The sequence below is a fragment of the Paramormyrops kingsleyae genome, chromosome 13 (assembly GCF_048594095.1).
Source record: "Paramormyrops kingsleyae isolate MSU_618 chromosome 13, PKINGS_0.4, whole genome shotgun sequence".
NCBI lineage: Eukaryota > Metazoa > Chordata > Actinopteri > Osteoglossiformes > Mormyridae > Paramormyrops > Paramormyrops kingsleyae.
In genome coordinates, this window is record NC_132809.1 from 11,602,123 (window position 1) to 11,625,983 (window position 23,861).

A 23,861-nucleotide genomic window follows, 5' to 3' on the forward strand; every position below is an offset into this window, starting at 1 on the left:
CAACTGACCCACATTTGGCCTAATATGCAGACATTGCGATCGGATCCTCAGGGATCTCAAACCACCAGCATCTCCATTTAAGGGGTTTACAGAGGAGGTGAGGTATCTGCGATCCCCCAAGATAAAAGTGTGTGCAAAGACAGGGTTCTCAGCAGTGAACTTTTAACAAAAAACGTTTTTTTGGTGAAGCTACTGTATTATTATCATATGCCCAAGGCTTTAATTCTTATCTTTTCAAGCCCGACATTTTCTTGGGCAGTTCGTACATTAGGTGGTAAGGGGTCACTGTTTCTAAAATAAAATGAAAAATAAGCCCTTCCTTGCCTGCAGTACATGGAAAAAGGCCAAAACAAAGAAATGGCTGCAAGCTGAAGTTCTCTTTATCTACTGCCTACTTTCTTCATAAGCATGTAGCTGGTGCTGGAATGAACTGGTTCTGAGGCAAAACGAATTCAACAAACGGAAAGAAACAGCGGAGCCTCCCCACAATAGGGGGTCAGACCCAAATCCACTTCCACCTAAAACAAAACAAATCTGATAAACAAAAAATTGCCTCCAGCCCAATAAAAAAAATGGAAATTAAATTATATAACAAGGACAAATGAAAGTGGCAGGGAGGGCACAGCAGGGCGCCTCTATGCCAAAATGGTAGGACCACTGCCAGTCATGTCAGAAGCACGATACGGCGAGAGCAGTTCATTAAACATTTGGCAGGCTCCTCACTCACCTGCCTCATCATCCGGGCCAGACTGACACACCTAGAACACACTTAGAATCTACACTTAACTGGGGGAGCACAATGAATACCCAAAACACAGGGACAGATTGTAAAACAATACAAGCTCATTTGATTTGACTTGATTAGTCTCAGCATGCAAAATTCATCTGGTCCTTGCAGTTTCTGTGAACTTCTGCCTAACCAGCATTGCTCTGTCCCATTTACAGTCTGTCTGACCCAGATTCAGAAGATGAAAGGTACGTCTTCCATTGTGACAGAGAACCATTATTGTTCACCTTTGTATTCATTTGAAGCTCTCGGGGCAACAGTAGATAAGCTCAAGTGACAGTGAGAGTATCTCCATTGAAGTAACACTCATTTGATCATTTCTGCATGGCTGGTGGTTTGAACGCCACTTTATTAAGCAGTTTACAAGCATCCGTCTCCATCAGCAGTTCTCATGCACGGCTCACCATAAAGTGTCAGACGGCACTACTGAAATACCACAGTACGCATGTCCCTGTGATCTGAACAAACCAAAGATAATGAGAGAAGTGTAAGGGGAATGGTGTCACTGTCACATCAGTGACAGTCCCCTTGACAAGATCACAGAGAAGCCTCCTCTCTGGTTGGAGCGGAATGAAAGGCAAGGAGATATGAGGCATGTCACTTACGGGCAGAAAGAAGGTTCTAGAAAACATTTGGGCTATCAAGATACCATGCCTTATGATATATGAAATTAGTACCTTTGGGGCATTGAACTTAATTGATGTTTGATTCATATTAGTCTGCATCAGCAGCTCTTTGGGAAATGGCTGTGGAGAAGCATTAAACATATTGAGCATTTATTATTAAATCTTTCTGAATGTATTTCATGTGTGTTTCACAGCCCGTCAGATAAGGATGCAGCTGTAGAAGGAGATTCCAGGTAAAACTAATTTTCAGACTGAACTTTTTTTTTCTCTGCTAATGCTGCAGTAGAATACCAAGTGCTCTTTCCCAAAAGATATGAGCATAATCCAGGAAGACTTTAAATAATTTAGTGTTAGTGCTTAGTTCAAATCATTTGCGCCAATTCAGCGTTACTCAAGTCCTTCATCTTACACGGGTCAGCTTGCCCGAAATCTGCCACCGTCGGTACACCAGAGGAAGGTTCTATCTGAATGCTTCTGGGCTTGCCAGCTCATCATTTAGAGCTTCCTGGTGTTGTGTTTCTTGCTGACAGGAAGAGAGGGTCTGTAGCATACGCCTCCCAGAAGCCCTGGCTCCTGAACGCCACCCTTGTGGAGAACATCACTTTCGAAATGCCCTTAAACAAGCAGAGGTAACCGGCGCCTCATTCTATCCCACGCTCTTGGACCAGACAACTATAATTTGACATTTTGCTCCCTGCTAGAGTCACAAGTGCATGTAGCTCAGGGATTCCCAGTGCAGCTTCTGCTGTGCATTCTGGCTTTAGTCTCATTTAAGCCATTTATTTTGAATTAATGACAAAATTGAATCATGTCCACTTGGAATTCGCCCAGTTTTTGGAGTCTTACTGAGAGAATTTAGAGACCAGCAGACATTGTTGACACACCACAACAAAACGTGTCCTCTGCATTTAACCCATATGTGACATCATAACTTGGCAGGGGGCAGCTAAATCAGCACCCGGGGAGCAGTGCTTGGGGGCGATACCTTGCTCAGGGTACCTCAGTGGTGCCTTGCTGGTCGGGGATTCGAACCAGCAATCTTTCAAGTTACAAGTGTGCTTCCCTAACCATTAAACCACCACATGTGAATGCATCCCTCCATTTTCCAAGTTTGCTTCTAAAGGATAAATTACTTAATAACAATGACTATAGTTAAAATGCACCTGAAGGCAATGTGTGTACACCATATAATTCCCTCTGTTCAATGTGCATGACTAATGAAACAAAGCTAAGTAAATTAGTATACATTACTCAGCCACTGTTTTAAAGTGGTTTAATATCTAGAGGCTGAAACACAATGGTTAATTACGATTCCTTCACACGTTCTGCTCAATGTGACTATAATTGTGTGATTCATTCAGCCAACAGTTACATTTGGATCAATTAAGGTTTATGAAGCCCATAATTTACATTGGCCTGCCAGATCCAAGGTGGTGAACGCTGAAGAAAACTGCATTTACTGTGTGTTTTCCAAAGGCCGTCTGAGAAAAAAAAATCAGTGCTATCCACGTTAATTATCATACTTCCTTTTTGCTTAATGGATTGGAAAAGAGACCAAACGTAAACTCTGCCGTGTTGCTGTGGTGATACCTGCTGGTCTGTAGACCCCCCCCCCCCCACCTCCTTACTACCCGCAGTCAGAAATTACTGCCTGTGGGCAGCTCCTGTCGTCCACGGCGTTTCTGAAGCGAGTTCCCCCCCCCCACACTCATTTTCTGTAATATAGTGACCCTGTGAGTGTTTAACAGAGTGTTGTAAGGGAGAAAATGAGGTGCACATATAGTCACAAGTATTTAAAAACACAAAGACTTTCTGAAGACGGAGCTTTTGAGACAAATGTTTACAGCAAAGGAGCATGATTATTTCTATATAAACTAGTATTTAACTCCTAAAAAGTATTTTGACTACTTACGATGGTATTTTGAGCAATAATTGTATTACTTATTACAAAGCAATCTTTTTGTATACTAAATCATTCGGAGAATGTCATATTAATAATTGCAAAATAAGCTAGTTATGTTGGTGTTTGACTCAATACTATCAAGGCTTCCAGTTAAAATTCCTTGAAATGTAAGTGTAATCTCCAGCCCTTAACTCCTCAGCCCTACTTTCCTGCACTCTGCGGAAATTCTCCGTCGTCATTATCACATGCGTGTTCCCCAGGTACAGAACTGTCATCGATGCCTGTTCTCTGCAGCCAGATATAGACATACTTCCACAAGGGGACCAGACAGAGATTGGAGAACGGGTCAGTTTTCATTCAGCGACAAGCCATCTAATTCCATATGCGTACCCTCACTCGTGTACACGCTCATACTCTCACTGCAAACACTGCGAACGTTACAAGATAAATGTAAAGTCTATGAAGTAAACTGCTTAAACATTTACAAATATATAAAGATGCCTTCACAATACCCTCCATTATGCAGATTATTTATTTGTCTGTCAGATTATCCTCTATAGCTGCTGCCTGCATTGTATATATATTTGTTTTCAGCATCTGTCCATAATATGTGGAACTATCTAACAATTAGGTAACATCATTAAAAAAGAATAAATTCAGCGCAAACCCAGTATGAGACATGGGGGTTAGAGCAGGACACGGGGCAGCCCTTTGACATCATGTAAAGGTGGACGATTAACAAACCATTACCCAATGATGTCATCCTCGTGCCCAAGTATAGACACATTTCTAATCATGTTAGAGAGTTTTTGCATTCATCAAAACCTGATATCAAACGGTGGGCGATGCACGGATTCATGGTGTGCAACGGACACCGTGATCATCTGACACAATGACTGTGAAGACCCGCCCCCATTCACACCGTCAGCCTGTCATCCCATTTAAAGCACCGACACTTAGCTTTTCCTCGCATTCACACTGTAACCTGTGATGTTTGAGCTGGTTTGTTGCTCAGTCTCTCCCTCCTTCCATCAGGGGATCATTCTCTCTGGAGGACAGCGGCAGCGCATCAGCGTAGCCCGAGCTCTCTACCAGCAGACTAATGTCATTTTCCTGGTGAGTGGAGGCCTCTTATCGCATCTCCATCGTCATCCTCCAGGTTTTTTCACGTTCGCCGTGTTGCCCAAACAGAGGTCATCGGGAAATGAATAGCGCCGTTAACTCAAACTGTCTTATTTTCCTTCAGCCTCTCCGGCTTTCTGCTTAGTGACTGACACATATTGGAGTCAGTAGTGTCACCACAAAGCTGTGACTCACTCTGTTCCTCTGGCTATGCTCTCCCATTTCCAGCAGATGCTAATGTCACAACAGAGGGTAGCATTATTGATTAGATGGTGCTGGGCACTTGGTCCTCAAAACAGAGAGATAAACTGTGTTGTTTAACTGGCCCACATAAACATACGGCAGTATATACATACACAGTATTGGCTTCCATTTGTCTACCCAGCTTTACTGATCATGCAGATTTAGCCCTGGACATGAAGGGCTTCCCAACTACATGATCTCACCCCCCCTCCCCCCCACCTATTAGGATGACCCTTTCTCAGCCCTGGATATCCACCTGAGCGACCACCTGATGCAGGAGGGAATCCTCAAACTTTTGAGAGAGGAGAAGAGGACAGTTGTGTTAGTCACTCACAAGCTGCAGTACCTCCCTCACGCCGACTGGGTGAGCGACGCACGTTTGCTCAGCCTGTCAGCATCCGCTCAGCACCAGCAACGTCAGGATATCTGTGTCGGCTGGGGCAGCCATGCCCACATTTGGTGAAAAGGGTTTTGATTGACTGGAGAGGGAATCCTCTCTATAGTGACCCTTTCACCCGTTTCTGCTTCAGATAATCGCCATGAAGGATGGTACCATTCAGACAGAGGGGACACTGAAAGACATCCAGAATTCTGAGCCCCAGCTGTTTGAGCAGTGGAAAACCCTAATGCATCGGCAGGACCAGGAGTTTGAGAAGGTGAAACAGCTTCCTCTGAATAGAGAGGAAGTCCACTCTAACGCCAGTTCAACCACAAATTCACCTACTGCAAATGCAGCCTAAGGAAACAGATAAAGGACTTCATCGTTCTCCAAGCTTTGAAATAATTACTCAATCGTGCCAAGTTACAGACACCGGAACTAATCATGTCCACCAAACCTTCATATAGAAGGGTTTGCGTGACGTCACCGAATCTACACGTTTTTATAAGACTCCATTTTGTGTGTGAATTCCCCTTTCCTCTCTTCTCAAAGCATTGTGCTGTGGTCTCAGGAGACAGTGACTGAGAGTTTGACGGCACTGGAGAGAAAGAACTTACGGAGAGCCATGTACTCCAGGGAGGCACTGAGAACAGAAGATGGAGATGAAGGTAAGAAGATAGCCAACATGCATTTGATAGACATATAGAGACATATGCTTTACCTTTAGCTCAGAATGGATTACTTAAAATCTATCTGTTCGTACTGCTTTCAACTCCAAATCTCCACTCAAAACAAGTTCTAGTTTTACAGCAACGATATACTTTGTCATAATTAAAAACTGCCAGATGTTTGATCGAACTTTTTACGTATTACTTTTATGTAGGCTTAGTCCTAGCTGTGTCTGGTCTCATGTACATGTTGGTCTGTTGTTGTCTTTGAATGTTGTCATGGAATCTTTGATGTCTGTAGCTCCAGGACGTGTTATTTAACATGTGCTGTCTTTTCTGTCTTGGTGGCATGTCTGTGTGGACACTTGTGGGGTCTCTCCAGCAACCGGTGTTGCTCTTAGTGCTGACACAGGTGCGACAGAGATGCGTGGTGCTCTGAATGCCTTTGGGTGTGACGCTCTCTGCTTTGCTTGAGCTCCATCCCGTCTGCTGTTGACTTCACCGTCATGCCGCTCGCTTCTCCCTGATTCCCACACACTTCCACTGCATGATGTCATGGCGTTTCTCAGGCATGATGACTTGTGGCTATGATCTGTGTTGCAGTGCCTTCTCCCTTATTTGGTTTCACCCCCCCCCCGCAACACACATTCTTATAAGCTGTACATGTGAGGGATTAAAAATGTAGGAAGAACCTGGCTTGACTATCTGTCTTGCGTTTACAACTCCCACGTCAGTTCCTGGGTGTCCAAAGGGAGATCATCAACACCATCTATTCATAATGCAATATCTCACATGATGCATTTGAAGCAGTAGCACACCACACTTGCATTGAACAGCTTTCCTTAAATAGAGACAATCGGCAGTTTTGGGGGCCTTAGTTTAAACCTCAGATTAGCAGTACTAGAACTATAAAAGCTGTCTGTGACAAAGCAAGCAAAGTAAAGATAACAGTGACCGAGATTCTTAGAACATCAGTGTGAAAGCCTGACCTGCACCTTAATATCTGTGCCTCCGGAATCTAGCACCTGGGAGCTCTGACACCATTTAAACCTTACAGGTGTTGCAGGTGCAAAACACATCCCCCATGACTCAGTAACAGATTAAACAGTTGGCGTTTAATCATCTCCCTCCAGGAGTGCTGTATCTTCTAAGTCCTCCCTTTATGCAGTCTGCAATCATCGTATTTTCATAGAGGCAGACCAGGCCTCGTCATTTAATTATATTTCCGCTTCCTTGTGTAATTTGAGATGACCTACGGTAGTTTGAAGTGCTTTTTATTAGTAATTTTCTGGCTGCAATTTAGAATAAAAATGAAAACTGAACAAAACAGACATCGCGAGTTAAGCTGAGATATCTTAATAATTTATTTGCCTTTCAGGTAATCCGTAGGGTTGCTGTATAATGCATTTTGTTTACATTTTTATACTTAGAGTAGAAAACTTTCACTTATGGTTGTTTGTTCACTTTGGTGCCCCCCAGAGGAGGAGGTCAGCGAGAGCGACGAGGAGGACATACTGTCCCAGGTGCTGCGTCACAGGGCAGCCATTCCCTGGAGGGCGTGCGGCACCTACCTGACCTCGGCCGGCCTACTGCTGCTCCTACTGCTGCTCCTCTCCCAGCTGGCCAAGCACTCGATGATGGTGGCCATCGACTACTGGTTAGCCCACTGGACCTCCCACGTCATCACTGCCAAGATCGAGGCTGTCGGGCACAACTGCACTCTGGGCCGGGTGAGGCGGGGTGGATGGGGTAGAGGTCACCAGATATTACGCTGAAGTTAAATCTATGCCGGGCGGTTTTGCGGGTTAATGCCCGTGACTGACAGGTCATCAGTTCAAATCCCTTGGCCGGCAATCATCAGGGTTTAGATCAAGGCCCCAGTTGCTACAGGAACGCCTGATGTCGACTGACCCTGAATTCTGACCCCAGAAATATGCTCTCACTTATATTTACAGTCCTGTGCAGTCAAAGAAAAAGTTTAAAGCTATTTATCTGGGTAGTAAATGTATTCCTGCTAATTCTAAATTTAGAATAAGAACGTATGCAAATTAAGAATAAAAAATAAACAAGAATTTCTCGTGTTCTACAGAAAAGTTCAGGATTTTTTGGATTTTTGTTGGATGGCTAGAAGAACACTGCTTCCTTTATTAAATTTCACCACCAGCTCTTTTAATTAATTAAGCAAATTAGCTACATTTCTCAGTGAGGTCCAATTAGCCAGACAAGATGTACTAGTAGTCAATTAAAAAATACAAGGGTCTTGGACAGTTGCCGCAAATACTGATGTGACATTAGCAGAGGTTTGGAAATGGCCATAAAACAGATTTATTCCAGCATGAAGATCATTTCGACATTTTCTTTAACTGACTAAGACTTTTGCACACTTCTGTATGTCTGTGTGTCTCATGGAGAGCAAGATGAGATACGTCTAAATTCTACGTTATAGACTCTTAAATATCTTGAATGTTATACAGTATCACCACAAGCCAGATTGTGTCAGGAGGAGAACAGGTGGTATGTGGTCTCCTGGATCTTATTAATAGAAGTTCTCGCAGCTGTCTGGCTCCAGCCAAATACCAGGTCCCATTTCAGCAAGTCATCTGTCAGCTGACTCATTGAGCTCCAGATGCGACAGGGGCTCTGGGAACGCGGGTGACAGCCACCGGCCACGTTTGTCACACTCACTGTCCCTCTTTGGGAGATAGCTCATTGATACCAGCCACACGAGTCTGCAGATAGGGCCTTCAAAGCCACAGTCATGCAGTCATTAGTTGGGGCTAAAAGGGCAAAACAAGGAGCACAAAAGGACAGTCACCTTGTCTGTCATCATGCAGTCGCTAATATGTAAAAGAAACGTGTTTCTGTCCGCAAATACAGCCATTGCTATTGACCAACCCGAGTCCAAACAAAAGCTGAACCGTCCACATCTGCTTTCGTCTGGCTGGGGGTCATGTCTACTCTAACCTGCCTTGTTTATTTTGAGCCGCCTGAGAACAAAAGTGCAGACCTTCAGGAGATAAAATATGTCCCTTTCCCATGAGTAACTTTGCGCTGCCATTTAAAGATTGCGATAATGATTTTAGCCGCACATTTTATGAGCAGGTCAGGTCCCAATTCCTTATCTGCCAGAGTCCATTTGTCTCGGCCGGAGGGGATCGGTGACAGTGATGTTCTGTAGACTCCAGGATATTTTTCAGACTTAGAAAATCACAATATTGATTTTCAGCAAGTTTCAGGAATGCAAATGTTGTTTATAAAATGACATTAGTATTCCACTCTATAAGACGACTTAGAATAATGTCTAAATAGGAGATCTGGTGAAAAACAATGGAATGATTTATTACCGTAGCTCTGAGCCGAGTCTGACAGCTGGCCACTTATGTAGCAGAGTCGCGGTGCCGAAAGCCGCCTTAACGGCAGCATGAAAGTGCAAGGGGGACTTTTTAGTGCTTTAATGTGTGTTTTTGGGCCCTGTTTCTTTGCACAGCCTCTCCTGGGAGGCTAGCAGCTGTCTGTTCAGAGGCCACCAGTGCTGTCTCGTTACCTGGGCAACTTAACGACCTAGAGGGAGTTAAGAATTTAACCATAACAAGCTATATCTGCTGTCCATTTCATGCCTAAATAAAAAGGAAGAATGAGACATGGAGACACGTGGGGTATGGTTGTTTGCGGCTGCCCAGTCTCCCCCCTGAGCCTTGTCTCCGTTCCCCGCAGGGCTGCCCCTTCAGCCACTCCTCCTACCTGCTGGTGTTCAGCGTCCTGTGCTGCCTGGGCATAGGCCTGTGCCTGGTCACCTCCGTGGCCGTGGAGTGGACAGGCCTGCGTGTCGCTAAGGAGATGCACCACAAACTGCTGAGCCGAATCATCCTGGCGCCCATGAGGTCAGTGCTGCCGGATCCACGCCCCCACCCCGACACCCACCCCCGACACCCACCCCGACACCCACCCCCGACACCCACCCCCGACACCCACCCCCGACACCCACCCCCGACATTATCGCGGCAGCCATCCCACCATGAGCACATGCCTCCTTCCCGGTCCATTTATCTTTATATATCCCCCATCCTTTTAAATGGCCCCCAGGCTTGAACCAATTTCTCACTGTAACCCTTTTAACAGGATTTTCGGTAACGCTTTACATTAACTGCACCTTCATAATGCTTTTATATTGCATTCATGGAACATTCAGTACAACTTAATAAAGTATTTCTTAAGTATTCATAGAACATTCATAAACATCGAGTATGTATACCTTAACATCATAACATCCCTTAACAGTTGTAATATACATTAATAACAAACATTATATAATAATAACAAACATTATAATTGTATAATCATGTAATGTTTGTTATTAATGCATATTAAAGCTATTAAGGGATATTAGGATGTTAAGATGTACTTGCATGCTGCTTATGAATGTTCTATGAATGCATTATGAAGGTGCACTGAATGTTCTATGAATGCATAATGAAAGCATTATGAAGGTGCAGTTAAAGTAAAGCGTTACCGGATTTTCTGTGTTTGTGCGTCTTCTAAAACCAACAAGTACATTTTATCATAACAAAAGGCTGCATATTTCATTATGATGTTATTTCATCTAGAACAGTTAATGTTAGTTCATCTTATTAGCTGATTCCTCTGGACTTTAGCTCCTAGCACAGTGGAATGAATAACAACTGAAGAGCAAGAATTTCCCTCTGAGATCAATAAAGTTAATCTAAAACACATCTAAAACAACAGTAATATTATGACCAAAAGGCCAAATATTTGACGTTCAAGCACTGACTTGTTCGAGTTGCTCTGCCAGTGGATGCCCTTCATGTCCCCTGGAACTGTAGGATAGTCCCTGTTTTTAAGCTCCTCCTACTTCCCTCCCTAGACGATAACTACAGTATTAAATATAAAATATCCTTTGTCAACTATCTAGTCACACCCTGGACATGAGTAGCTGTGACGTTCACAGGGAATTCCCTCCTTATGTACATTTCCTGACACTCTACTTTGACACATCCAGTAGGCGTCTTCCTGGATTTGTGAGTGTATGTGTTTTGGGTGGGGGGCACATGTGCAGCATCTGTTCATCAGGGTAATGGGGCAGGCAGAGCCCTTAACTAGTCAGTTATGCCCCAGTGACAGCAGGTAGACGGAGCAATCACAATGACAGGTTATTTCATGCCTGTTAATCGTACTCAGGGGGCGGCACCCACTGTTACCCTGTTGTGTTGCTCTCAGGCTCTTCGAGACGACTCCTTTGGGAAGCATTCTGAACAGATTCTCGGCCGATGCCAACACGATCGACCAGGTACGCTTATGGTACAGCTACAGCCTCATTAATCATTTAGTTAACCAAGTCATTTGCACAGGTGAAGTAAGGCAACGTGGCGAACATGCAGGTAAACAGCTCCACAAAGGCCAAGAAGATGGAAACATCCAGTTTTGACTACAGCTTTTACCCAGGTTTCGATGGGGTTATGTTCCCTTCCATAAGGAGAAATGAATTTTAATACAGTACACCTAACCTAACAAACATCATAGCCTAACCTACCTTAAACATGCGTAGAACACTTACATTAGCCTGTAGTTGGGCAAATTCATTTACACAAAGCCTATTTTATAATACAGTGTTGAATATCTCATGTCATTTATTGAATAATTTTCTGAAAGTGAAAAACATTTACCCATCGTAAAGTTGAAATATCGTAACTCGGACCATCGTAATGCGGAGAGCCTCCGTATTTTTATGATGTCCTTGCATAATAAGTGTGCAATATACCTCAGTTAATTAAGCATCCTTTTTTGGAATTAAGAAGTTCAGAGGATGGAAATGCTGGACATTCAAAGCTTTTTAATTATGACTGGAGGTGGATATTTCTGGTCCAGAAAGTGGAAATCCAGACCAAGATTTTGTTTCCAACAGCCAGTTGAGTATAAAGAGTCACAGTCACAGAGTACTCAACTGGTTGGTTGAAACAAAATCTTACTTACTTTCTGGACCAGAAATGCCTGCCTCTGATTATGAGTGTGCAGAGACTCCTCCAGAAATAACAGTTATAACTGGACGCCTGGTGTAATTAATGCGGCCAGCTAATCCTAACCCTAACCCTAAACCTAACCCAACACATAAACACTGCTTGGTTTCAGCACATCCCTGCCACCCTGGAGTGCCTGAGCCGCTCCACCCTTTTGTGTGTCTCCGCCCTGGGTGTCATCTCCTACGTCACGCCCGTCTTCCTCATCGCCTTTGTCCCCCTGGCCATCGCCTGCTACTTCATCCAGAAGTATTTCCGGGTGGCCTCCAGGTGACCCTCGTGTTCTGTCGACTGAGCCGAAAACACCATTAATGATAGCACCAGTGCTAATGGCTGCACCTATAGCTTTATAATCAATGATTAGCTAGATTACAGCAAACCTGCACTGCTTCACAGCATTGTTTTATACAAGCTGTTAAATGGTTAATCTATAGTATTTATAGTGCTGTTTTATGTTAAGGGCTCTTCTGTGTACTATTGGGAACCCATTAAGCTCTGTATCTGAATCCCCTGCTAGCATAAGCAGCCTTATGCACAGGCCTGATTTTGCTGACTATGCCCACTCACCCCCATGCCCACCCCACCTCCTCCCTCATTGGCAGGGACCTGCAGCAGCTTGATGACACCACACAGCTGCCGCTGCTCTCTCACTTCTCCGAGACCGTCGAGGGCTTGACTACCATCCGTGCCTTTGGGTAGGTCGCACTATGCCTGGCGCTTGCTGCCTCTTGGAGGAAAGGGATCCATGGAGACGTGGAACAAAAATAACACGTCACCTACTGAAGAAAATAGGTTCCGTTTCCAAGGAGCGGTTTTTCTCAGAAGTACCATTTAGACACTGATATCTGTTAGATAAAAATTACTGAAATTTGAAGGAAAAACAATGGTGTCACTATTCTTTAATTGTTTAACTCATTTTAATCTCTGATTTTTCAACCAAATAATTTTTGTTATGCACCATTGTCTATTCGCTGCAGGTATGAAGCCAGGTTCAGACAGAGGCTGCTAGAGTATGTAGACGCCAATAACATCGCATCACTCTTCCTCACTGCTGCCAACCGCTGGCTGGAGGTCCGAATGGTAATTACCCACAAATCCTAATGAACATAATTATAACGAATTCATTCAGCGCGGATACTAAGTAAAACTAGTAAGTGTGACAAAATTAGTCATAACCAGAGTCCAGAATCTCTATTTCTTGGCTCACTCTTTCTTAGTCCAGTTTATGCTTGGCTTATAAATTGGCTACATTCACATTTGTTACATATAAAATATTTCTAATATTTTTGATATTTGAACCAATTTTAAATGTGCAGAGAATAGTAGTACTTTGATGTCAGAACACAGATCAAAAAAATCCAAATAAAGGTTGTCAAGTGATTAACTGTTGGTGTAGTAAGAATAAATGTAAACATGAGCATTACACACTATACAATTACATTAACATTAATATTTGAATCAGAATATATATATAATCATTTAAAATGGCAATAGCAATAGGGAAATCATAACAGTGAATGCCCTTGGTGTCTTGGTGCCCTTGGTAGTTTACTTTTTGCATTCAAGCAAAGCTGAGTTTATGATTAAGATTTATTATTTATACCTGTGTTTTATAATGGCTAATGTTGGTTAAGAATTGCTAGCTAGGCCTAAATGTTACATTTGTATTTAACGCCAGCAAAAATGAATATATGTAGAAGGGCTGTTCTGCAGGATAAATTTATAGAAGTCGCCAATAAGCTTAGAAGCAGAACGTCCATGGTGGTATTTTCCGAAATACTCCCCGTGCCACGCGCAAGTGAGGCTAAGTTAGCTGAGATAAGGAGATTAAATGCGTGGCTAAAAGGATGGTGTAGGAAAGAGGGGTTTAGGTTTATGGGGCACTGGAGGACCTTCTGGAACAGGTGGGACCTGTTCAAGCCGGATGGGTTGCATCTGAACCGGAGGGGAACCAGTGTACTGGGAAGGCGTATTTGTAGAGTAGTTGAGGAATGTTTAAACTAGGGACTGGGGGGGCAGGGAGGTTAGTTAAGTATGTAACTGGGGGGAAACGGAAAGCCCAAAAAAATCATATTATAAGTAGGCACTGTAATAAGCCTACCCTTTGTTGTCTGTATTTAAACGCCAGGAGTATTAGGAATAAAATTCATGATTTAGAGGCTCTTATCTCATCGGACTCTTATGATATTATAGCAATAACTGAAACGTGGTTGAGTGATAAGGATGGACAAGAATATAATATGGATGGTTACACATTGTTCCGTAAAGACCGTATAGGTAAGAAGGGAGGTGGTGTTGCAGTATATGTAAAGGAAATCTTGCAGGCAAGGGAGCTTACTGATATAAGTAAAAGTACGGAAGCTATATGGGTAAAATTAGATGCTACAAACTCAAATAGCCTAATTGTCGGTGTTTGTTACAGAGCACCCAATGTAGCTGCTGAGGAAAGCAGATTGTTATACAGTGATATTAGGATTATGAGCAATAAAAATGATGTGGTAGTTATGGGTGATTTTAATCTACCGGGGATACAGTGGGACATTGTTGCTGGCTCTTCTGAAAATGAACTTGAGATGGTGGAATTAGTACAGGATTGTTTTTTTACTCAGTTTGTTAACACCCCTACCAGGGGAGATGCCATTCTTGATCTTGTTTTGTCTAATAACCAGGACAGGATTGGTAAATTAGATGTTTTAGAACCACTTGACAGTAGCGATCATAACATGGTTAAATTTGAGGTTAAGTTTAGTGCCCGAAGAGCAAAGTCCAAATCAAAAATATATAATGTTAGGAAGGCTAACTTCAATTGTATGAGATTAAAACTAGAAACCGTGAACTGGATGGAGTTAAATAACAAAACTGTTGAAGAGGCATGGGAATTTTTTAAAAGCACATTATTGCAAGTACAAGAGGACTTCATACCTGTTTCTAGCAAGAATAAATCTAGGAAATTGCAACCTAGGTGGTTTAATAGGGACATAAAGTATAAAGTAAGGAGGAAAAGGGCTTTGTTCCAGAGATGGAAAATAACTGATGATGACATAATAAAGCAAGAGTATCTAAATCTACAGGCTGAATTAAAAAATGACATTAGACGAGCTAAAAGGAATGTCGAAAGGAAGATCGCATTGGAGGCTAAGGATGACGTTAAAAGTTTCTTCCAGTATTTTAACTCTAAAAGAGCTCTAAAAGCTGAAATTACTAATCTGCAGGATAGTAAGGGTCTTATAATTGAAAACGACATTGACATAGTAAATGAGTTCAATGATAGTTTTGCACGGGTATTCACTGTCGAGGACACTAGTAACTTACCAGTTCTTATTACTAATTCAACATCGTCTATAACTAATATATATATAACTGAAGCTGATGTTTTGCAAAGCCTAGCTAAGCTCAAAATAAATAAATCACAGGGCCCTGATGGCATCTTACCTATAGTGTTAAAAGAGATGAGGGATATTATTTGCCGACCCTTAACATTACTGTTTCAAAAATCCTTATCTGAAGGTGTGGTACCTTCTGATTGGAAGCATGCCAACATAACGCCCATTTTCAAAAAAGGGGATAGAAGTAATTTGTCAAACTATAGGCCAATCAGTCTAACTTGTATAACTGGTAAAGTTATGGAGGCTATAATCAAAGAGAAAATGGTAGATTACCTGGACTCAAATAACATTTTGAGGGATAGCCAGCATGGATTTAGGAGAGGTAGATCCTGTTTAACAAATCTGTTGGAGTTTTTTGAGGAAGCTACTCAGGAAGTTGATGATAAGAAGGCCTATGATGTCATCTATTTAGATTTCCAAAAGGCTTTTGATGTTGTTCCCCACAAGAGGCTCTCACTTAAACTCAAAGCGACAGGTATTTTAGGAACTGTAGCGACTTGGATTGATAACTGGTTAACGGATAGGAAGCAGCGAGTAGTTATAAGAGGCTCGATGTCACAGTGGGCCTGCGTTCATAGTGGGGTACCGCAGGGTTCAATTTTAGGACCACTTTTGTTCCTAATTTACATAAATGATATAGACACCAATATATACAGTAAACTGGTGAAATTTGCAGATGACACCAAGGTGGGTGGTGTAGCAGATACTGAACTAGCGGCTCAGCAGCTACAGCGGGATCTTAATTTAATTAGTGACTGGGCTGACACCTGGCAGATGAAATTTAACATAGACAAATGTAAGGTACTCCATGTAGGGAGCAGAAATATAAAGTACAGGTATTTTATGGGACCTACTGAAATAAAGGTAGCTGATTATGAGAAAGACCTTGGTGTGTATGTTGATGCTTCCATGTCTCATTCTCGCCAGTGTGGGGAAGCAATAAAAAAGGCCAATAGGATGTTGGGGTACATCTCCAGGTGTGTGGAGTTTAAGTCAAGGGAGGTAATGCTAAGATTATACAATTCCTTGGTGAGACCTCACCTAGAATATTGTGTACAGGTTTGGTCACCATATCTTAAAAAGGACATAGCGGCCTTAGAAAAGGTGCAGCGTAGGGCCACAAGAATGATTCCTGGTCTTAGAGGAATGTCATACGAGGAAAGGTTATTTGAGCTAAATCTGTTCAGCCTCAAGCAAAGGAGACTGAGGGGGGACATGATCCAGGTCTATAAGATTCTAACAGGTTTGGATGCTGTTCAACCGAATAGTTACTTCAGCATTAGTTCAAATACAAGAACTCGTGGCCATAGGTGGAAATTAGCGGGAGAACATTTCAAACTGGATTTAAGGAAGCACTTCTTTACACAGCGTGTAGTCAGAGTATGGAATAGTCTTCCTGATAACGTAGTGCAAGCTGAATCCTTGGGTTCCTTTAAATCAGAGCTAGATAAGATTTTAACAACTCTGAGCTATTAGTTAAGTTCTCCCCAAGCGAGCTCGATGGGCCGAATGGCCTCCTCTCGTTTGTATAGTTCTTATGTTCTTATGTTCTTATGTTCTTATGTTTAGGTGTGCATGTGTGTAAATATGATGTTATATCAATTATTTGTTATAATCTTTATCCTTAAAGCAATAGTGTGTTTGTGTACACAATCAGCGGCCACTTGACTAGATAATCAGATACAGTATAACACAGGACACACTTTTGCCTGTAGAAGCACATCCAGGGTTGACATGTTCTGCTGAGCTTGAGGCCTTCCTGTTTGTTTTAACAAGCCAGGCCATTCTCCTCCAGCCTTACTCATTAACAAGGTGTTTCCCTGTCAGTCACACTATTCTCTGTAAAGTCTCAGGAGGGGGTCTGTTTCTAAGGTGCTGGGGATGCTTTACACCACGTTTAAAATCTCTTAGATCAGACATGTTGGCCATTCTAATGCTTAGCCAAACAGTAAGTGAACCTCTTGATGCCCCTCTTTGTCGCACAGATATTGAGTTGCAGTCACAGGATTAGCTGTATTTGAGGAGCAGGATGTTTGTGTGAATGAGAGACATACCTAATAAAGTGGCCACTGATCACTTATCTGTATTTATCTGTAATGCCTGTAAACCAGGGGGATGAAAAAAATCCTGAGCAGAGTTTGGCTTCTAATAGAGTGACCAGATAATCCATGTCAGGGAGAACACTTTGAGCTACTTCAGGTTTTACAAACCACTTTAAAACCGAAAGGCCCTTGTGATTGGCTAAATAATTCAGTTCTTCCAGGCACTTTAATTGTAATGGTAGTTTACAAATCCTGCTCCGGCTCAAAGTATCCTCCTGACATGGATTATCTGGTCTCCCTAAGTCTTCTACAAATCTATTAAATAGAAAATGTTATGTTATGATTATGTTTTGTTTAGACAAAGGATTACCAGAACTAGGAGGGTGAGGATGTGTCATCTCCAGTGTTTGCACATGGTGTTTTAACAGGAGTATATTGGCGCCTGTGTGGTTTTAATTGCGGCAGTGGCATCCATAACCAACTCTCTGTACAGCCAGCTGACCACCGGGCTGGTGGGACTGGGCCTGACCTACGCGCTGATGGTGAGAGCAGAACCAGCCAGACTAAACGTTACATCTAATGCTGTGTCATATTACATTAGTTAGCACTTCTGTAACTCGGTGTTTCTCAGTCCGGTCTTTGGGAACACCCAGATGGTCCAGGTTTTTGCTCTCGCCCCAACTCCCTGGGAGCCGGGGTGGGAGCAAAAACGCGGAGCACCTGAGGACTGGTTTGAGAGACGCTGCTGTTACTGACTTGTTAGTTCAGAAATGTACATTTCACCATTTTTTCCCTGCTGGATATATACTGAAATAAATACCTAGAAAAATCAAGGTACACTGCAGCCTATCTGCTCAACTCATTTTCAGTAATCACTATGCCCCCTGCTGTTAGAAAAAAACTTGTAAAAGATGAATGGAGGAGAAGTTGAGCATAATCCAGTCAAGGCACAATGTTACTATTCAATATGGACTTTAAGCGTAATAATGCAACTATTAAAAAGCAGCAAATAAGGAACATTCGACCACTGCGTCTTACTAGGTGTCGAACTACTTGAACTGGATGGTGAGGAACCTGGCAGATATGGAGGTGCAGCTGGGTTCCGTGACGAGGATCAGCGGGCTTCTGAAGACCGAGCCGGAGAACTATGAGGGCCTCATGTGTGAGTGTGTCCTCCGGGACAGTGTGCAGGGGTGGGGGTGCGGGCGGGGGCTGGAAGAGGGCATCGCAGCCAGTGACCCCTCTCTCTGCGGGGAAACAGCCTCCGCCCAGGTCCCGCCAGGCTGGCCGGAGCAGGGCGAGATCCAGATCCAGAACCTGAGTGTCCGCTACGACAGCACGCTGAAGCCCGTCCTGAAGAACGTCCATGCCCACATCAGCCCGGGGCAGAAGGTACTGCAGGGTGACTCCGCGTATACTGCCCAATATTTTAATGGCAGATCTATGGCGTGTATTTATGGCGTATCTATGGCATGGATTTATGTTATGGCATGTTCAATACATGTCATAGATATGGCATAAATCTTTGCCTTAGATACGCCATACATCCATGGCAGACATACGTCATAAATGCATGTATGGCATGGATTTATAATATATCTACGGCACAGATTTCTGATGTATCTATGGCATGTATTTGTGGTGAATACCTGCATCTGTATTCAGGGAGAGGGTCCCATTTCAAGTAATTCCAACAGTCCTCTCATCACGTGATGAAAGACATTTCTAATGCCGAGCCAATAAGGAGCGGAGGCGTGTTAGAATGCGACCTGCATGTCGCCGGACGGGGGCACGCTCAGCGCTGACACGCCGTCTCTCCCTCCCCCCTCCGCAGGTCGGAATATGTGGCAGGACGGGAAGTGGGAAGTCCTCCTTTTCCTTGGCATTCTTCCGCATGGTGGATGCGTTTCAGGGTAAATGTGAATGTCTTCATTAGTGCATAGGACAAGAAGGCTGAGCACCTGCTTAGAGGCAGGTATTTAGGTATCTTTCATATAGTTATATATCATATACTTATTTATTTAATATGATTATTTACATAGTGAGGGAACACTATTTATTATACAGATAAATATGTTTATATACAGATAAATTGTGGATATTTTTCTTCTGTTTCTATGTATAGCATTTTATCATTGTGTTTACTGACAGGGCAAATAATCATTGACGGGATCGATATTGCCAAGCTTCCGCTTCAAACCCTGCGATCGCGGTTCTCCATAATCCTCCAGGATCCCATCCTATTCAGTGGGACCATCAGGTAAGGAGCCCCCCCCCCCCCCACATATAAAATGGAGTGGCCCTGCTCCACGCTTGTGGCCCCGTCCAAAGATATGGAACACTGAAAGTGTCTCATAAAGATTTCCTGTTGTCTGGCCCTGCCAGATAAGGGCTTTCAGAAACAAACCTTTACCTTATTTCACAACATAGTCAGAACAAAAACAGTAATTATGTAGAGGTGTTTTTCAATAATAAAATCAATCAATGCAAATTGTTATTTAAACGAGCAGTAATCTGTCTTGCCATTGACAGTATAAGTATGTATAGGCACGTACATTTTTAATATGGCAAACACCTTGTCGTTATGTAAGCAGTTTGCAGTGTCTTCCTGTAATTTTTCAAAGCATATTTGCTTATAATTCTTCCCCCATGATAAAACATAATTTGGATATGCTCTATGCGAACTGCAAACAGAGCTCCTGGTATTATTCTTCCGGAAGCTGGTTGAGTTTGCTGAGTTTTGTTTCGTTTTTGCTGGTGCGCAGGTTCAACCTGGACCCAGAGAAGAAGGCCACGGACAGCATGCTGTGGGAGGCGCTGGAGATCGCCCAGCTCAAGCCCGTGGTGAAGTCACTGCCTGGGGGCCTCGGTAAGTCTCATCAACCTCGGCGTCTCCAGCCATCCCGCACGTGTCTGAACTTGAGATGACCTCCACCGGACTCTGAAATAACAGTGGAAGAGCTGCCGGCATTGCCATGAACAATTCATACTCTCGTTACTGCCAGACGAGAAGTGGCTGCATTTAGAGAAGCCGGTTATCGAATCCACTGATGGACGAGTGGGAATATCTCCTGCAGGATGTTATTTCAATTGGCCCTTGCCTTTGCAGAGAAGGTCAAATGAGGCTCGTTTGTTTGTTTCTCCCAGCCACATTTACAGATTAATGCTTTTGCAGTTGCATAAATCGGAGTGACGCCGTTCAAATCCCCCGCTGAACAGAACTTGCAGGAATTGGAGATTTCTTCCTGTTCGGCTAACAAAATTACGACCAGTGAATGTTGGCTAACGAGCTGGAAGAAACATTATGGCAACATCCCTAAAACAATAAATGAGGGATGTCTCCTTAACATTCCCGAATATTCCCAGAATGCCCTGTGACATCCTGTTAGAACAAAGGCTGCTGGGAGTGAGATGGCCGCATGGTGCGTCCCGGTGAGGTGGGGGAAGCTTCAGCCACCAACCTGTGCTATGTTGACAGATGCCATAGTGACAGAGGGAGGGGAGAACTTCAGCCAGGGCCAGCGTCAACTCTTCTGCTTAGCTCGGGCCTTCGTCAGGAAGAGCAGTATCCTGATCATGGACGAGGCCACGGCCTCCATCGACATGGCAACGGTGAGCAGCCTCAGGACCACTGGGGGCACTGAGGATAGCGGCTGGGGGGTTGCAGAGGTACCCGCTGTCATGACTAATTGCACATCAGGGACACCCCATCATAATCAGCCGGGATATCAGTGAGCTTCCTCCCCAACACTGTCTTCACACAACATGAATGAATGAACGCAGAGACGTTTGACGTGTAAACGGTCATGGAATCCAGGAACAGTGGTTTTTATGCTACAGAATTAATATGTTTCATATGCATTCAAACACCTAGGGTAGATCTACACACACACACACACACACACATGGTAATTTCCAGAACAGGGCCTCATATACTACAGGCAATTTAAAGACACCAGATCACCTAACAGCTTGGAGTACCTGGAGGAAACCTACTTCACAAATGTACAACACTCAAACTCCACGTTCATGGGAGTTTTACTTACACAAAAATATTCTGAGGGTAGAAGGAAAGATGATTGGTTCAAAAAGATAACCAATCAGATTGTAGAGGAGGTGGGACTAAGACATCTCATTGGTTGGTCCTGCCTCCTCTAATTGCTAGGACCCACCTCCTCTACAATGTGATTGATTATCTCTCTGAACCAATCATTTTTCCTTCTGTCCTCGGTAAAAATTCCCATGAGCAACCTTCACACGTATAAAGCAGGGATGAGACTCCACTCTGGAGGTGTGAGGCAATACTATTAACGTTACAATAGTTACTGTGCCACCCTTTGTGTAAATTTCAGATTTATTTCAATGCTGTATTATTACTGTTTTTTTTTTTAACCAGGAGAGCATCCTACAAAAAGTCGTAATGACGGCGTTTGCAGATCGCACCGTGGTCATTATAGCTGTAAGTGTCACGTGAGTCTTCTGTTTAACCGTCTCTCATCTCCTAGTCTGTGAAATGCACCAGACATGCCTGGTTTATGCAAGGAAGCAGAATGGCTGAGGTCTTACGGAATTATTTTTTTGTTTAGTTATTAAATGTTCCCAGGACCCAAAGGAAATGGAAGCAAAGATAAAACTCTCTTTATGTCCTACTAGACTGTAGTCCTAAAAAAAACCACTCAGGTATCAAATGAAGAGCCATTCGACCTTGAACAGAGATAGAAAAAAAAATCCATAGTCATTATGGCTTTCCAAATCAAGCGTACTTTTCCCCCCTGAGGTGCCATTTTCAGCAAATGAAAAAACTGCTCCGGAATTCAAAATGGGTTTTCGAATCACACTGCGTCATACCGAGCTGAGCCATTCTCTAAATGAGAAAGTGCCGCTAGATGTGGCTTTCTCTGACGAGTGTGTAAGAAATATGAGCTTAATTGTGCATATGCTTGTGGAAGAAGTATGTGCATCCTGCTCGATGGGCTTTTTCGGTTTACAGCACCGCGTCCACACGATCCTGAACGCCGATCTGGTCATCGTCATGAAGCGCGGCATCATCTTGGAGTACGACAAGCCTGGCGTGCTGTTGGACCGAGAGGACAGCGTCTTCGCATCCTTCGTCCGTGCAGACAAATGAGGGACTCAGAAGGATCTTATAAGTGCAATTGTACAACGGATCATTATTTTTTAATCATGTATGATATTTGTAAATATTTTAATTCTTTAATAAAAGCACATCACATTCTCTGTCAATGTACTGTGTTTTACTTTAAGAAATCGCAAATTCATTTTCTTTTACCCCCAGATTTTTCCACAGTCGTGGCGGCGAAGTCCGAACGATCACGCAGTAATGTTTTAAGATAAATATTTTTTTTTTTTGCACTGACAAATAAATGCAGTATATATTGAATTATATGTTGTGCGCTCTTTTCTGCAGTGTGCAAAACGAGACCCCGTTGTATATGTCGTTTATGTTACAGGCACCGGCAAGATGCAGCTGAAGCCAAAAATACAAAATTGTTCTCTTATCAAACATTATCGTTCATCAGTTTAACCATATTTTCCAATAACAAATCAAAGGAATCATATTCTGAAAGATGGTTAAAATACATAAGCCTAGTCGAAAACGTTATTTAAAACAAGTGCCATAGACTGGTTGTGAAAGGTACATTTAAAATGATTACTGTAATATTTAGTATACTGAAAAGTCACTCCTATACCCTTATACAGGGCATATGGATTTAAATATAAAGAAATCTCAACTTGTGCATTATATAAGAAAGGTGCGCAAAAATCACGAGAACTTAAGCGGATTTTTCATCCTGTGCACATTCATTTTCCTTGAAATTAAAATAACTTCTTTATAACGAACCTGTCCGGCGATATTTCTTCAATATATTTATTACCTTGGTTCTACCGATCTGGTGCTAAAAGTTACTACACGGCACCACAATAAATGTACTCAAAGTTTAAACTAAAAAAACAACAGTGCTAGTAAAACATTATAGAAATATATAGGGAAACGTGTTTATAACTGCATTTAGCTAACCATACCAGCTTCCAGCGTTGTGCAAGACAAAACTAATGTTTTGATGACCAAAATCTATTTTCATACCGCATTAGGTGCTTTTATGGTGTCTTATGAAAGACGGCCATATCCATGATAAATACTATGTTTAATTCATGACTGGAATTAATGTGCCAACCCTGAAAACAGTAACCTAGTAACGAACAGTTATGGGGGGCCTCCCTGTGGTAATGACCCAAGATAAGCTGCAGTAAAGTCGAACACATTTCTAAAGCTTGATAGCAGTGCTTAAAATAAACTTAAGAAACATGCACAGGCAATGAACGAACCATCTGTATGAAAACGAACATCTAGATTATTAAAATCGCTCAATAACTAATCGAATATTCGAGTGACCTATAATGCAGTCTAGTATCTTAATTATAAGGGGAAAAATATGATTGAACGGGCAAAACCACACTACTTTTATTCATGACATCCTTACATAACAATATGCTTTAAACACTTCGATATTAAAACCTATTCATGCTAGTTGTTCTCCGACTTGCAAGATTTAAATAAAAAATTAATAAAGTATTATTAATGCGTATTTTAATATAAATTTCTTACAAAGAAAATAATATCTTATTCAATAGCAGATATAAAACCAAGCGA

At 42.7% G+C, this 23,861-nt stretch overlaps 1 protein-coding gene across 3 annotated transcripts in view; it reads left to right on the top strand.

The window, feature by feature from the left end:
* abcc8 (ATP-binding cassette, sub-family C (CFTR/MRP), member 8) overlaps positions 1 to 22,589 on the top strand; it is a 47,626-nt gene extending 25,037 nt beyond the window's left edge. For 2 of the 3 annotated variants that reach the window (XR_002841835.2, XR_011982206.1), the window contains exons 18-42: positions 946 to 975; positions 1,608 to 1,646; positions 1,944 to 2,042; positions 3,577 to 3,661; positions 4,352 to 4,432; positions 4,908 to 5,045; positions 5,212 to 5,337; positions 5,632 to 5,728; positions 6,111 to 6,140; positions 7,208 to 7,458; positions 9,443 to 9,609; positions 10,964 to 11,033; positions 11,873 to 12,030; positions 12,363 to 12,455; positions 12,738 to 12,840; positions 17,617 to 17,730; positions 18,230 to 18,350; positions 18,450 to 18,580; positions 19,023 to 19,101; positions 19,340 to 19,448; positions 19,954 to 20,057; positions 20,667 to 20,800; positions 21,585 to 21,647; positions 22,179 to 22,374; positions 22,485 to 22,589. Coding sequence is in view for 1 of the 3 variants with exons in the window: in XM_023842247.2 (XP_023698015.2) it covers positions 946 to 975; positions 1,608 to 1,646; positions 1,944 to 2,042; positions 3,577 to 3,661; positions 4,352 to 4,432; positions 4,908 to 5,045; positions 5,212 to 5,337; positions 5,632 to 5,728; positions 6,111 to 6,140; positions 7,208 to 7,458; positions 9,443 to 9,609; positions 10,964 to 11,033; positions 11,873 to 12,030; positions 12,363 to 12,455; positions 12,738 to 12,840; positions 17,617 to 17,730; positions 18,230 to 18,350; positions 18,450 to 18,580; positions 19,023 to 19,101; positions 19,340 to 19,448; positions 19,954 to 20,057; positions 20,667 to 20,800; positions 21,585 to 21,647; positions 22,179 to 22,316 (2,560 nt within the window). In the remaining 2 variants the exon portion in view is untranslated. Of the gene's footprint in view, positions 1 to 945; positions 976 to 1,607; positions 1,647 to 1,943; positions 2,043 to 3,576; positions 3,662 to 4,351; positions 4,433 to 4,907; positions 5,046 to 5,211; positions 5,338 to 5,631; positions 5,729 to 6,110; positions 6,141 to 7,207; positions 7,459 to 9,442; positions 9,610 to 10,963; positions 11,034 to 11,872; positions 12,031 to 12,362; positions 12,456 to 12,737; positions 12,841 to 17,616; positions 17,731 to 18,229; positions 18,351 to 18,449; positions 18,581 to 19,022; positions 19,102 to 19,339; positions 19,449 to 19,953; positions 20,058 to 20,666; positions 20,801 to 21,584; positions 21,648 to 22,178 lie in introns of all 3 variants that reach the window. The other variant, XM_023842247.2, reaches the window with a different exon arrangement.
* The last annotated feature ends 1,272 nt before the right edge of the window (positions 22,590 to 23,861 follow it).